Source organism: Azolla caroliniana, unplaced genomic scaffold, assembly GCF_043228905.1.
Source record: "Azolla caroliniana isolate FFs.n. ecotype wild unplaced genomic scaffold, voAzoCaro1.0.p SCAF_15, whole genome shotgun sequence".
Lineage (NCBI taxonomy): Eukaryota > Viridiplantae > Streptophyta > Polypodiopsida > Salviniales > Salviniaceae > Azolla > Azolla caroliniana.
Genome location: NW_028230450.1, coordinates 17,253,806 through 17,268,945, shown reverse-complemented (window position 1 = coordinate 17,268,945; position 15,140 = coordinate 17,253,806). Strand labels below are relative to the sequence as shown.

General features: G+C 38.1%; 3 protein-coding genes across 3 annotated transcripts; 1 reads left to right on the top strand and 2 right to left on the bottom strand.

The window, feature by feature from the left end:
• Positions 1-2,547: 2,547 nt before the first annotated feature.
• LOC147854864 (histone deacetylase complex subunit SAP18-like) lies at positions 2,548-5,087 on the bottom strand. The gene is made up of 6 exons (XM_087331316.1): positions 4,941-5,087; positions 3,589-3,621; positions 3,394-3,504; positions 3,206-3,301; positions 3,048-3,125; positions 2,548-2,942 (listed from the first exon to the last, which is right to left on the bottom strand). Exons 1-6 carry the CDS (start codon positions 5,070-5,072, stop codon positions 2,910-2,912), a joined length of 483 nt encoding a protein of 160 aa, XP_087187442.1. The 5' UTR covers positions 5,073-5,087; the 3' UTR covers positions 2,548-2,909.
• Positions 5,088-6,846: 1,759 nt separating this feature from the next.
• Positions 6,847-9,606, top strand: LOC147854863 (pentatricopeptide repeat-containing protein At5g27110-like). The gene has a single exon (XM_087331611.1). It carries the CDS (start codon positions 7,102-7,104, stop codon positions 9,514-9,516), a length of 2,415 nt encoding a protein of 804 aa, XP_087187737.1. The 5' UTR covers positions 6,847-7,101; the 3' UTR covers positions 9,517-9,606.
• A 2,257-nt stretch (positions 9,607-11,863) lies between these two features.
• Positions 11,864-14,386, bottom strand: LOC147854862 (Ribosomal protein L14p/L23e family protein). The gene is made up of 2 exons (XM_087331723.1): positions 14,256-14,386; positions 11,864-12,469 (listed from the first exon to the last, which is right to left on the bottom strand). Exons 1-2 carry the CDS (start codon positions 14,350-14,352, stop codon positions 12,084-12,086), a joined length of 483 nt encoding a protein of 160 aa, XP_087187849.1. The 5' UTR covers positions 14,353-14,386; the 3' UTR covers positions 11,864-12,083.
• Between the last annotated feature and the right edge of the window lie 754 nt (positions 14,387-15,140).

The window sequence follows — 15,140 nt, the reverse complement described above, 5'->3', positions numbered from 1 at the left end:
ACTACATGTAGAAGATCATTCATGTCAACATTGAACGGTTGACACCTTGCATATGCCTACTTTATCTTCTACCAAAGAGAATGGGAAAGTGGTGTAGGTACATTGAACATTGCTAGAAGTGATACTCATTTATAAAAACATGATTTATTGCGTGCCCAAAGGAGATCTACTTCATTCAATACGACATCACCGATCACATTATCGCAATCAAATCTAATTGACAATGTCGGCATACTAGTTATGTATTGCATTGGTAGCGTCTTACAAAAACGTGTGCGCACGCGCGCACACTTTTATCGATGCATTATATTACTGTTGGGAGACATCAAAATGAAGTAAAAACTAGTTGAGGCCCTCACTTTCACACACACACACACACAAACATAGACAGGAACATGCATGATCATTTAAGCATAACCAATAAAGCTTCTTTACATTACAAATTACGATTTTGTGATATATTCTGATGTTATAAGTGATTTATAATGCATCTTTAATGTATACATGTACAATGTACATCCTCCTGTATATATTAACTATTAGACCCCAAACTTGAATGGAAGGTGAATAGTCATAAACGTTAAGTGCACCTATGTCCTAGAGGACAAAATCATGTTGAGAGTGTAATACATTAAAGAAAGCAGATTATTTGTCTTTATCCCACGAGGCTTACATGTGGAAGTACCATCAAAGGTCCTTACAATACTTAATATGATTTTTTTTTATCTCATCAAGTGTCCTTGGATAACCATGATTCACTCTCTCACAAAACATGCGTTGACACACAAACTAGTGGTAAACGTTTGGTGACTGGAAGAAAAAATGATCAAATCATTTAGTTAATTGTGATATGTTGATTGCACCAATTTAGTACTCAACAATGCTTTGTTCTACTTAAGGAGAGACATCTATGGACATCAATAACATGCTTGTAGAGAAACTAGCGAAAAAAGGACACGATATTCCTAGACATTGTAGGCTTACAAATATCACTAGAAGAATAACTATTGGCATTGTCACACTCAAGTAGTTTACACAAATATAATGCAAATAAGAGCTACATACTCTGGAGAAACAAATAGATTTATCCATTCATGTAAGTTACGACAATTATGAATTTTTCAATATACTTTCCATATCATGCTATGTATAGATGGATTACCTAATATCAAGCAAGCTCTTGAAACATGAAAACAATTTTCACAATACAACACCAAATAATGCAAATCATACATTTGGAGAGAAGATGGAGTAACATTTTATGGCAGGCGAATTTAGTGGCCAGATACACAAGGACCTAACCAAACAAAATCCTTCTCAACTGAATATATTTACGGAGGACCAATTAGTGTTCATTCTTGTTTGATGGCCCATTGGCACAACTTCGTATAGGTCACAATGAAAATAATGGTTGCTCAACAATATATCGCAACATTTCATTTTTCTTTGACACTCGAATCCTCTGATGATTTTAGTGGGAAGTTGTTCGTAGGCTTCAATGGTAGACAACATATATGCTCATAGTTTTATTATTAATAATTCCATATTCAATTATAGATATTTGAATTAATAATTATATGTATTTAAAAGAATCTGTGAACATTAGACATCGTATGAAGGAAAATAGAAAATTTACTGATGTCATTCATTCAATAAGCGTCTCTTCTCAAGGTTATATAACCAAAGAGATATAACAATGTTGTAACACAGGTTTGTTTGAACAATAAGGAATCATGGGTGTCATGGTGTACTTATGTTTTTAAGTTTGTCACCTATTTGCTAGGTGCTGACCACACTAAATATTCACAGCAAAAAGAAGCTACAAGAAAGCACACATTTTCAAATTTTGATATACGCATTGGTTCCCTATGTATTCCATAGAGGGGAGGGGGATCAATGGGGATAGCATTTCTTTAACATATCACTAGCCTATTTGGCAAGTAATTGAGAAGGCAACTGTACCGAAAAGTTGTCATAAGATGCATTGAAAATATGAATGTTGAAATATGATCTGCCACATTCAGAGTTGAGTGGTGTAGTTGATCATGGGAAGGAACAAAGAGATCATCCAACAAGCCCTTTTCGCGACTAGTCAACTACCATCATAGCATCCTCAAATGTGGATTCTATAACATCATTCATGATTTTTATTAGGAGATCATGTAGTGAACCACAAGTTGCAAACTAGTATATGGTAGATGGATTCTTATTCTCATTCAACACCACCGATAATTCATGATTGCGTCCAGTTTGTTCATTACTACCCAATATGAACTTTTCTAGCTCTCATAACTCTCATAATTAGGGGGTGGAGGATTGTCTACTCTATTGTAAGCGATCCCCAACTTTGTATTGATTAGTTGCATTGGGAAGATTCCTAGGCCCTAAATGAGTTCCCATACGTCTAATGAAAAACGTGTATAGATAGCTGTATGATAATCAGAAAGAAACTAATTAATACAATTTATGACCCACGTGGATAGAGAGAAGGGAGGGACGGTTGTGATGCATACCAACATAAATATATACATGAGTACAAAACCATAGTTAATCCAAAAGGCTGTAATTTGATTCAGCATGTCATCATAATCTCAAGATAAATGACTTCAGCCATGATACATATATTTGCATTGCATATTTTCTGCTCACTCTGTTTTGGTTATGATAACGTGAAGTCCATTTCATGCATACTTGCTTCAAGGATGTATCGCCCACAAGAGCAAAAGAGACTAAAAACATTAACATTGTCACATGATAACCTATGGTTTTAAATACGCTCATACAGCTGAATGGTACTCGAGCAGTTTGCATAGAGAGATGAAAAGTACCAGTGGCAACCGTATCATCCTTTGTAACCAGTGAGTCATTTTTTAGAGTGAGTGATTTGAACAACACCAACATGTCATTCATCACAGTATAGCTACATCAAGAAAATCTCCTATCTGTAAGATCAAAATCATGGGCAGTTAAAACAATTGATCCAGATAAATATACATAATAAAGCACATTGTGAGGCTAAAAGAACATTTTCACCATGAACAACAGACCTGAAAGCCAAGGTCACAGAGTGTACGATGATGGTCATCACTTCCTCTCCTGCTCCCATTAGCATTGGTTATTCCCACCTGAATTTCTTTATCAGTAACTTATGTCTATAGAGAGAGATGAGGACTGCAGAAAAATTACAAAGTAAGTAGGTCCTTACATTACGAAGGATATTCTGACCTCGACGATCCGGATATACAAAAGCAAAGGACAATCTAGCATCTCTTCTTCTAGCCTCTGGTGCCACTTCTTTGACCTGAAATAATAGCATATCAAATCAAGAACCAAAACTTTAATGACTTCTTCTAAAGACAATTTTTTTGTTGAAAGCAAGTGGCAGGTGATCACCAGATCAGTCAACTCCCTTAGTGTTGCATCCATCCATGTATATATTTGCACTTCATCTCTTGGCACTTTGCCTCGGTTAGCATAATCCTCCATTGTATGATGCTCTCCGGTCTTAAAACAAGACACCACGTTTAGAAGAAGCTCACTGGCATTTCTTTGAGAGGGAACAAGAAAAAGAGATTCAAAGAGACTTACCTTAGTAAAAACACGAATGAGTAATGGACATGTCTGCATGAAATCAAACCAACAAAAAATCAACCCCTTAATGGAACTTCTTAAACTTTCCAATTGAAACGAACAAATATGAGCTTAGTGTGTTACGCAATAACGAACCATGCAAAAACTCTAGCTTAGAAGGCCTTTAATGATTTTCATCAACTCCAACAAAGTAGCCAAAATGTCAGGAAAGAAAGGTTGAAAAGTATGATGATGGTTTCCCAAAAACCTTCAATTTGCAAGGAGAGTTGGATCAAGCACTGTGCAGTCCTGTTCAGAGATGTGGTACTGTAAATCAGGGACCATGGTGTCAAAAATCCACCAGGGATGCTGAGTCGATCATAAGGTCAGTTTTCCAGATAATTTCGCAACTAGCAGGGGGTTCTTCAGAAGCATCATATGCTGGTCTCTCTTGCTTTTTTGCAGGCTTAAAGAGCATCTGTTGGCATGTGTTGTGTAGATTTCTAAGAAACTGTAGTTATTTGAAATACGTACGTCAAGTCTCCCTTCCTTTTCTGTATGTTCACATGCATTGTGTCATTTAGTCATCAACTGAAGTCAGGAAATGAGTTTCCTACCTAAGGAAACATTTTTTTATGCAACATATCTGTCTTATACCTGTTGGAAATCATGGAAGAGATCTTCCTTGTACCAATATGTTTGTATGTTGCTTCTCTATGCAGATGATCTAGAAGTATGGATAGATTATGGTAGCACTTAGATGCTTAAGTCAATCTTTGTGATGCCACAAACATGGATCATCCATTGTGCGCTCTAAAAACTTCTGGCCATTTGAGATTTTCACAATGCCAAAAGCATTAGGCATAGGTGATGGGTTTCAAAGATACATTGAATGAGAAATGCAATATAACATTGGATGCGAGAGATTGCTGGATTTACATACACATCTCGGTGGAACCGGATATGGCTCTGCAAACTTTGGCCTCAGCACAAAAAAACCATTGAATATATTACTGAAGGTCTCTTCACCTATTCATCTTAGTTGTATGTTTCAGTTTTTCGCTATATGTGTTTGGTGTGTTTATGCATCCTCTCGGTCCTGAAAATGTTTGTATGTTCGAACTGCTGTTCGAATTCTGGGGACTTGGATGGGTTGAAGAAAGCAGGCAGTGTTTAAAGGCACGAACAAAGATAAAATTACATAAAGGCGATGCTAGGGATCCTGCAAAACACGAAGAACGGAACTTTTGACCAAGGGGGAAAATCTCAAGGTATATTACTGATTCATTCGCGCACGGAAAGGAACTCTCTCTCTCTCTCTCTCTCTCTCTCTCTCTCTCTCTCTCTAGACATGGAGGAAGGAAGCATACCTTCTCTCTGTCGACAACATAAGGAGGTCGAGGGGGTGCTCTGCGCTGGGGGGGTCCAGGTGGAGGAGGTCTTGGCTTGGGCAAAGGATGATCTCCTCCAGCAATACCAAGCTCCGCCATCGCCATCGCCATAGCCGCTGCAGCTTCTTTACTCAACAAATCAAAACAAAAACAAAACAAAAGTGGGAGGGAAAATTTTGAGAGAGGGAAGAGATCCTCCTCCTCAAATCCTTCCATTTCTAGAAACCCCTAAACCGGTGGCGGTTTACGGTTTACGGTTTACGGTTTACGGGTTTAGAATTCGGAGAACCTGGTCCCCCGCATGCTGCCCCATGAAGAAGACGACGAAGACGACGAAGAAGAAGAAGAGAACCCATCACAGAAAACACTTGGGCCGGGCGGCCGCACCGTGAGAGAATACGAAAACCTCGATCCACGGGCCCCGACAAACTTGCGTGCGTGTGCAGTTTCTACCTCTTTTTCTATCTCTTGTTGCAGTGCAAGTCTCCACATGACAAAGCATATCGGGGCGAGGCAAGTTCTGCCCAGTAGCAGATTTTTAAGGGGATAGCCCTACAATTGATTCAGGTATCGACGTAGTTGCGAATGTTTTGTGTAACAGCTAATGGCCAGAGAGAGCATAAAGAACTCTTGAAAGCGAAAAGCAGAGTCTTTGTGGATGCTTCAAGATTCCACTTATTCTCTCAAGTATATGAGTCCCTAGACATATGTAGTAAATATCTCCCCTATACCCGAAGCTTGCAGGCCATGCAACACTTTGAGCCCTATGTTCCTTATGTTCCCTAAGTTCGAGTTGAGATGTGATGAGTTGAGAGCTTTATAGTGTCAATGATGAGTCGTATGTTCTCGATGGGATGAGTTGAGAGCTCTGTAGTGTCAATGATGAATCGCCCCCTTAGAAATGAACCACATTCGAAGAAACACATGCACCCCAAAAAAAACATGAAGAGTGTGGAAAAGCTTACATGTCCAGACAAGCTCACCAAAGGAACCCTCTAACTTATAGATATGTTCTTGATGGGATGAGTTGAGAGCTCTGTAGTGTCAACGATGAGTCATCCCCTTAGAAATGAACCACATTCCAAGAAACACATGTACCCCCAAAAAAACATGAAGAACGTGGAAAAGCTCACATGTCCAAACAAGCTCACCAAAGGAACCCTCTAACTTATACGTATCCATAACAAAGGGCAAGTCCCTAAGCCATAAGTGTATCTACCAATGACCAAAGTTGACATAATGGTCAACAATAGGACCCCATAAAAACGTTGTCATGATTGTATGTTATAACATTAACATTCGTGGTTGATCTTATTCACATGGGAATCTTGCACATCTCAATCTTAACTCGAAGAGATAAACATTGACACACTTAGGAGCATACTGCTTTATTGATGTTTCCCGAATAGTCTGGTCTCGACATGTTAGCCTGACATATCCAAATGGTCAAGCCTTCACATGATAACCTTGGCATACAAGAAGGGGCTAGCCTAGGTATGCATGCCTAAAAGGTTTGGCCATCCCAACGCGACCCTCCAATGATCGATTGATTACCTAACTATCTCTAAGCATACATACATACATGCATACATAAACGCATACATACATACATGCATACATACATACATACATACATACATACATACATACATACATACATACATACATACATACATACATACATAAACACATACATAAACACATACATACATACGTGCATACATACATACCTACATACGTGCATACGTGCATACATACATACATACATACATACATACATACGTGCATACCTACATACATACATACATACGTGCATACCTACCTACATACATGCATACATGCATACATACATGCATACATACACAGATAATACACAGATAGCAAATTCTGAGAACAAAGGGTTCTTCTTCCTTCATTAGGAGGAGGAGGAGGAAGAATTAGAGGCCACATATCTGTGCCTGGATGCAAAAAGAGCACTTACCAGAGGAAGCATCATGTCCATGCTCAGCATCAGACACAAAAGACTATGTTCTTTTTCTTCACCTTCATTCAAATCATTTGTAACTGATCATGGCTTCGAGGATATCAGGTTAGCATTTTCTCTTTTAGTACACTTGGTTTGGTCTCCTGACCTCAAGGTATGGATCCCATCATCCAAAGCCTTTTTGTCAAGGGAATGCATTCTCTTCATAGCCTCTTTCAAGGTTCCCGATTGAAAGAAGATATAAAATTGCTTAGATCTGTCCATTCCACCATCCTTACCATGGATATGGTCCGATCTAATGGTATCTTAGAACAAATTATTTCAATATTCGCCTCACATGAGTCTGTTTTGGAAGCAAGCTTGATCTTTTGCTCGATCTCTCATCCGTCTGTTCGATGTTATCATGATATGATCCCTCTTTATGCTAAACATGGAAATGGTGTCAGAGCTTTTGAGTTGTACTCTAGAATGATGATAGAAGGCTTGAATCCGAATGAATTTACCTTTCCTTGTATCTTAAAAATTTGCGGTGATATCATTGCTCTAGAAGAAGGCAAGTTGTTGCATAATCAATTGATTTATCATGGGTTTGAATCAAATATTGTGGTCGGAAACACACTTATTTGTATGTATGCAAAGTGTGGAAGATTAGAAATGGCTCAGAAAGTGTTTGAAACATTGCCTAATCAATCATTAGTCTCTTGGAGTTCAATAATTACTGCTTGTACACAACATGGCTATGGACATCTTGCTCTTCAAATTTTTAATGAAATGCAAGATGCAAAGGTAAAACCAGACATAGTGATATTTTCATGCACTTTGAAGGCTTGTTGTATCTTGAGAGTTTTGGAACATGGCATGTTAATTCACAGCCAGATGCTAGAAAGTGGAATTCTGGTAGATGTAGCTGTTGGAAATACACTTATTGATATGTATGGGAAGTGTGGGAATCTAGATGATGCTAGAAATGTCTTTGAAAAGCTATCTCATCCAAATTTGCATTCATGGGGTGCAATGATTTCTGTTTGTATACATAATCATCATAACCGCCTTGCTCTTGAGATTTTAGAGAGAATGCAAAATAATAATGTTCATCCAGATAAAGTTGTGTATATATATGCATTACAAGCATATGGTGCCTTAGGCGCCATTGAACATGGTAAATCAATCCATGATCAGATAATTCAGAGCAATCTAGATGCTGACATCAGTATTAGAAATTCAGTCATTAATATGTATTCCAAATGTGGCATGCTAAATGAGGCCTATAAAGTCTTCAGTGAGCATCTGCACGGAAACTCTATACCATGGGCTGTAATGATGGCAGCATACTCAGAAAATGGACTTGGACTTCCTGTCTTGCAACTTTTCCAGAAGATGCAGAAGCAACAAATCAACAAAGACAAAAATACATTTTCTTATGCTTTAAAAGCATGTGGCCAAACAGAGGCCCATAAGGAGGGTAGGCTCATACATGACCAAATTTTGAAATTTAGTTGGGACCAGGATTTAGTGATTGGGAATAGCCTTATTGACATGTATTGTAAATGTAAGAGCCAAAAAGAGGCACGCAATGTCTTAGATCTGTTGCCAAACCGTGATGTTGTGTCATGGGGTGCAATGATGTCTGGATATGTCCAAAATGGCGATGGTCTTTTAGCTATAAGTCTTGTTCAAGATATGCAAAAGGATCGTATCAAACCTGACTCTCACGTGTTTTCATGCCTTCTAAAAGCATGTTCACAATCAAGTTCCTTTAGTGAGGGTAAAATGCTCCATCATCAGTTGCTTCAGGGTGGAATCAAGGTGGATGAATTCATTGGTAATACACTTCTTAACATGTATGCCACCTGTGGGGACATTGAGGGAACATACAAAGCTTTTGCTAGCCTAGAAGATAGAAGCTTGCCATTCTGGGGTGCAATGATTGCCAGATGTGTTAGTCAGGATAATAGCCTTCTAGCTATTCAACTTTACGAGGAAATGCAAAGAAAAGGGATTGATAAAAATGAATTCATAATGTCATCTATCTTGAAAGCATGTACTGCACTTGGGGCAGTGTATCGAGGGAAAATTATACATGATCAGATAATTAAAGACAAGCTCGAATCAAACGTCTTCGTCGAGAATGCTCTCATAGATATGTATATAAAATGTTGGAGCAGAGATGAAGCGGTGAGAATATTAAAAGCTTCAAAAAACCAAAGCATCATATCATGGGGTGCATTAATTGCGGGTTATGCAGAATATGGGGATTCCACTCTTGTTGTTGAATGTTTACAATGGATGGAGTTACAAGGATTATTACCCAATGAGTCTATTTATGCAAGCATCCTTTCAGCATTTGGGCATGACGGACAAGTTGATGAAATACCCTTGTACAATAATACCATGACTGGAAATTATGGTGTTGAACCTAAGGTGAAACATTTCAATTGCATAGCTGATGTGTATGCTCGTGCAGGGAACCTGGAAGCAGCGGAACAATTACTAGGAAGTATACCATGCCCGCCTGATATGTATAGTCAAACCTCTTTCATAAGTGCTTCGAGATTGTATGGAGCAAAATGAGTTGTCTCACTAATATGAGCTTGATCCAAAGAAAAGATCACAAGGATAGATCTAAACTCTTAACTTCCAAAGGACTACATAATAACCCTATAACCCTACAAAATTCATATTCTTGCTCATTCTCAACATCACAATAAATGATTTATAATTTGAATATCAAACGAGCTAGAAATTAGGAAATGTGTTAATAAATTGAACTACAATCTTTCAACCAAAACCCAATAACCCTACATAATACGCATCACAATAAATGGTGTCTAATTTGAATATCAAATGAGCTAGAAGTTAGGAAATGTATTAATCATTGAGCTATATTGTGAGGTGGGCTATGCACTTACAATTATGCCATTTGACTCAAACCATTGTTGCATTTCAACCTTGAGTACCTTCATTTAGGGAGCTCCCAAAGCTGTTTGATACAGGTCACAGATCAGAATAATTCCTCGATAATTGTAGCGGCTACTCCCATCTCTAATTGGATAATATCATGGGACACCATTGCTTTGTTCCTTGTCATGCAGGCAAACAATGAGACCAAAGGTCTCTCTAAATATTTTCAGATAATTGCCTTGTTCAAACGTGGTTTCCAGGTTTCTACTACATATAGAAGAGTTGGTGTCACATGTTTATCAAAGAGCCTTAGTTTTAGTTCGTGGATCTTGGAATTGTACACTTAATACGCTCCTCAATGCATTGTTAACTATATTGTGTTTCAACAACTATATTTATCCTGATCCAAGATTTGTTACAAAATAATGAATGCTCAATTGTTTACTAGTGTTGAATCCTAAATCAGCTTTGGCCATCACATTTCTTATTCATTGCTTGATAAGTAAGATTTTCAAAATTTGGAGGTTTTGGCACTAGTTATTTGTCTAAGAGCACAACCAACCTTCACTATTTTTTACCATTCTCATTCAATCCAAGACATTATTTCCTAGCTTCACATCAATCTTTCTCGTTGAAGGTCATGAACAACATTATGGACTATGGATGGGCATCCCCATCATAAAGAAAATTTGCAGAATTTAACGTGGCAACACATTTACTATTGGTGAAAACAAAGGAATGTAAAAGATATGGCATGGTTAGGATTTACATAATCAAAATGGCACATCGAAAGACAAACCAAAAACCAAAAGAATTTCTCCATATGTACAAGAGTTGTGACAACATTTCAATGTGTCACAACATAGCCTACGTTTAAAAATGAAGCCTTAAGTCACTATACAAGAAGATAAGAAAAGGTTTTGGTGATCTTATTCTTATTTGTTTATTCATATAGATTCATTTCAAACTTTTAGAGTTGGTGGTACTAATAGAACACTAGTAAACAATTGAGTTAGAGGCATTCAACACTTTCATCAAAGATATAAATGCCTACCTCAACACATCTTATGTGTGACAATGACGCTTGTCTAGCTTTCAAGTTGGCATTCTACCATCATAAAGAAATACTTCAGACTTTAACTCCACAACAAGGAACCATGACACAACCAGAATTGGTAAGTGCCAAGATCAATCTTGCTCAAATGCTCCATAATGGAAGTCAATGTGCACTTGCTCACTAAGAACTATCATTCTCTAAAGTGAAACTTGATGTTCCACGTAGTTCCTATGATCATTTGATGTGTAGGCCTAAAACATTGGGGTCCAATGCTCTGGTGTACTCCATAATGTGGCCTACCTTACAATGGCATGTGTATGACCATGCTATTATCCTAAACAAGAATTGAGGAGTTAATTCAAACCCAAGGAGCAAAAAAGCTAGCTAGCCTTGAAAAAAGGGAATGAGAAGCTAATGCAGGCAAACTAAAGATGTGATTTAAAACTCAAATTCATTTCCCTAATTGTTTCAAGAAACACAAACTACTCAGCCTGTTTTAACATGCTTCTGCAAGATATACATACTTGAGGGAAGATGCCAATTAAGTTGAGTAAGACTACACTTTATTGTATAATATCTGTAGTATCTCAAGACATTTTATAGGTTCTAATACATTTTGAATTCACAATGAATGTTGCCAACTGCATTTTTTCAGTACATTGTTTCCAGAATGCTGCAATGGATTCTATCTCATGTGAAGTAGAGGCTTACCAAGTTGATGATGATCAGTAACTGGTCTGAGACATGGCTATCTGAGGCAGCAGTTGTGTGTACTGCTTTGCTGAATGAAGTTGCCACCTTACATTCATTTGTTAACAAAACAAAACACCTTTCAAAATAATCGCACATGACACAATATAATTGATCAGTTTAACATCAGCATTAAGTGAGGGAATGATTTATCATTCACAGTTTAGCTTCTTTTTGTAGGTAGAAACAGTAAGATACACCTATCATCACTGCTGTCTCAAACACACTGCCAAAATTATTGAACATACTTTAGGCCACATTATAATATCAAACTTTCTTAGGTTCAACAAGTCATTCTTACCTAGAGGGATTGTGATGGGGAAAGACCCTCATAAATCAATGGCCCCAAGGTAATATAATGTAACTCTATGAATTCAGATGGTCCCAGAATTGGACTCTAGCCTCAATTTGAGTGTATCAATCATTTGATTTATGCAACATGCTCAGCCAAGGATAAGACTTTGACCATTTTTCTTCTTCGAAGCTCATGGCACACGGGTCCCATTATGCGAGTCCCAACAGGTTCTCCTTGCTTGTTGATGATCACAGCAGCATTATCATCAAACCTCACCTCACTTCCATCAGAGCGAGATCGAGGCATCCGAGAACGAACAACTACACAATAAACTACCTCTCCTTTCTTCACTTTACCACGCCCTAGCACTTCTTTTACCGAGGCAATAATTGTGTCTCCAAGGCGAGCTAAACGAGTTCCATTCATCACCTTTATACACTCCACAATCTTTGCACCTGAGTTATCAGCAACAGTCAGCTTTGTCTTCAACTGGACAAATGTCCGGCACTGTTGAAAGCAAGCTGGAAGCAAAACAAACATAAGAAAATCTTGATCACATTCATCATAATTTCTAGTATGGCGTGATCAGAAGATTTGATACAGTAAATGGTATTAATGAAGTTATTGTATTGACTGGCTCATTTACTGCAGATATAGTTAATATGGATTTTTAGAGGGAATAGCACCAAAATTGGAAAGCCAGTTTTTGTAGCAATGTTCATAACTTTCCTCTAGACAAAGCTTCTATTTAAGCTCCTATAAAGAGATAATTCCGTTTAGCTATGCAATATAATTGGATACCAAATCTTACCATTCCAGAAGTTTTATTATTCAAACTGTCAGAGGATGTGAATGCAACATGTGCATCTATAATTACTAGGAACAATATGGTGATTACTGCAAATGAACCCAATTAAAAAAGCTAACGCAAGAATGTTGGCTTCCGTATTAGTAGTTCAAATTGATTGTCTCTATCCCTAAATTCTTGGACCCTATTATGAACCATCATCACGAAACAAATCCAAATCCCAGTAGACCAAGTGCCAGATAGCAGCTAAAACGCATGTGGCACCATTGTATCACTAAGACTGACTTTGAATTAACCTTTCCTTTCCAGACTGACTTTGATCCCTGCTCAACTGGTGGATCTTGTGGTGACAGGAAAATTGATAATCTAACCAATGGGATTCTATCCCAGGGGTGAGGTAGGTTGGATGCTAGTGGTTCTAAGCTGATGCCAAATGAAAATGAGTTTGGTTACAGCTTTCTTTGTGACAGTCTGGAAAGGAAAGGTTAATTAAATCTGATTGATTCACACAATGTTTTCTGTTTTACCTCAGTGGTATAACATTCCAATTATATATCTTTCACCACTCCGAGGTAAATCGTACAAAGATTCTTATGAAACTAATCATAGTACCTCAATTTGTTACAGCTTGCATGATCCTAAAGAAGCAATAGCCATCTGGAGTAACAATCTGTGGAGGTGTTTTGCAGTTTGAATAAACTCAAATCTCGGACAAATTATGAATCATTCTGATTCTATATTTCAATTTCTGTTCACTTGCACTGCACTGATGTAACATGACTTTGCAGATATATCAGATTTTATTCGATTTTTTTATTCCCTATTGGGGATGTAGAAAGTAGGAATCAGCTACTCAAGTGTAGCGTACATTGAAGCCTGGATATCCCTCATGTGGAGACTCATACATACTCCTGATATATACTCAACAGTGAATTGAAAAAGGTTATAAGGAAGAAAGGAAACATTGTTTTCGCGGATTTCCTAGGACAAATCCAAATGGGTGAAAAGATTGTAGGTCATATGAATAGAGCACCTGGCTATGGAACATAGCAAAATGTTGGACTGAAAAAGGTGTGCATGGTGTAAAATGTACAGACATCTAATCAACATATAAACTTAGAGATCAAATGTGATACATTTAAGCTGAACATTACTTTTCTTATGCCTACACACCAGAACTTCAACATTTTTCTCATTATGTATCAACTGCATCACCAGAAGAATTCCATCATCACTAATCCCATCACAACAGTGAGCAAAATCACGTCTCCCTGTCGAAATATATTTATGCATAGATTCCAGAGGCTAAGTTTAAAGGTCACAGGTATGTTTCAATTCCCAGGATTCCGCGAAGGTTTTTTTTACCTTCAGATATTCACAGGATCGTTCGGAAGGTTTCACGGGAGGCCAGACCGACACAGAGAACCATTTTTACAACACAACGATTGAGAGAGAGAGAGAGAGATCAGAAAAGAGGGGAGAAAGGGAAGAAGACTTGCCGTAGGATGTGTTGTTGTTGTTGTTGAGGTGCTGGTGTGACTGATGCAGAAGGCCTTGGAAGAGGCGATGGCGGCCCAAAGAAGAGAACATAGCCATGGCTTCCTTCCTGATGATACAAAGCACAGACTAAACCTTGCTTCTCTGTCTCTCTGTCTCTGTCTCATAATACACACACATACACATGCATACATATACTGTATGAACCATACGCACCATACTTACATTCGCGAATGTTTAAATCATGCGGGTATGGTAAACACCCTCCAAGAATGGTAAAATACCATACTTTGGGATTAACTATTTATTACGAGGTAAATAAACCTAAAAAAAAGGAAAAAAATAATTTAAAAAGGGAGAAAAAAACCCAAGAATGTTTGAATAACATTCGCATTCGGTTTCCAACATATGAATGCGAATGTTATGCTAGACGAACACGAATTTTACGTACTATGCATATACATACACACATCATATACATACATACATATGCTTGTGTCTATTTTATGCAACCAATCATTAAATAGGGTCTGGCGAGGGAATCGCGGCCTCCGGCCACAGACGGTGCAGGTCGCCCAGAGGGAAGGCGCATGCGATCTGCATCGTCCGATTTGGATTAGAAAGAACGCGCGCAAAAAATATCTGTCAGAGAGGTCGCCCACACTCTTGAGTCCTCGGTCGCCCAACCTTGACCGTTGTAGGCCGCCCAACTGCCCGACCATTTTAAAAGGTAATAGTTCGCGTTATTCCTAACAATCGGCAACGGTTCGGTTTGAACTGAACAAGAACCGCGGCTTAACGGTTTCATCTGTTCGGTTCGGTTTTAACATCAAGAAACCGTGGTTTAAATGGTTTTTTATTTTTTTATTTACATACGGTGCAGGTCG

What these genes read in the sequence shown, in the direction of transcription:
- LOC147854863 (XM_087331611.1), top strand. Translation starts at nt 7,102, where the DNA reads ATGGATCCCATCATCCAAAGCCTTTTTGTCAAGGGAATGCATTCTCTT.
- LOC147854864 (XM_087331316.1), bottom strand. Translation starts at nt 5,072, where the DNA reads ATGGCGATGGCGATGGCGGAGCTTGGTATTGCTGGAGGAGATCATCCT. An exon ending in TCATTCGTGTTTTTACTAAG is followed by an intron (nt 3,505 to 3,588) that starts GTAAGTCTCTTT and finishes TCTTGTTTTAAG; the next exon opens with ACCGGAGAGCATCATACAAT. An exon ending in GTCAGAATATCCTTCGTAAT is followed by an intron (nt 3,126 to 3,205) that starts GTAAGGACCTAC and finishes AAAGAAATTCAG; the next exon opens with GTGGGAATAACCAATGCTAA.
- LOC147854862 (XM_087331723.1), bottom strand. Translation starts at nt 14,352, where the DNA reads ATGGCTATGTTCTCTTCTTTGGGCCGCCATCGCCTCTTCCAAGGCCTT. An exon ending in CAACAACAACACATCCTACG is followed by an intron (nt 12,470 to 14,255) that starts GCAAGTCTTCTT and finishes TTTTGCTTCCAG; the next exon opens with CTTGCTTTCAACAGTGCCGG.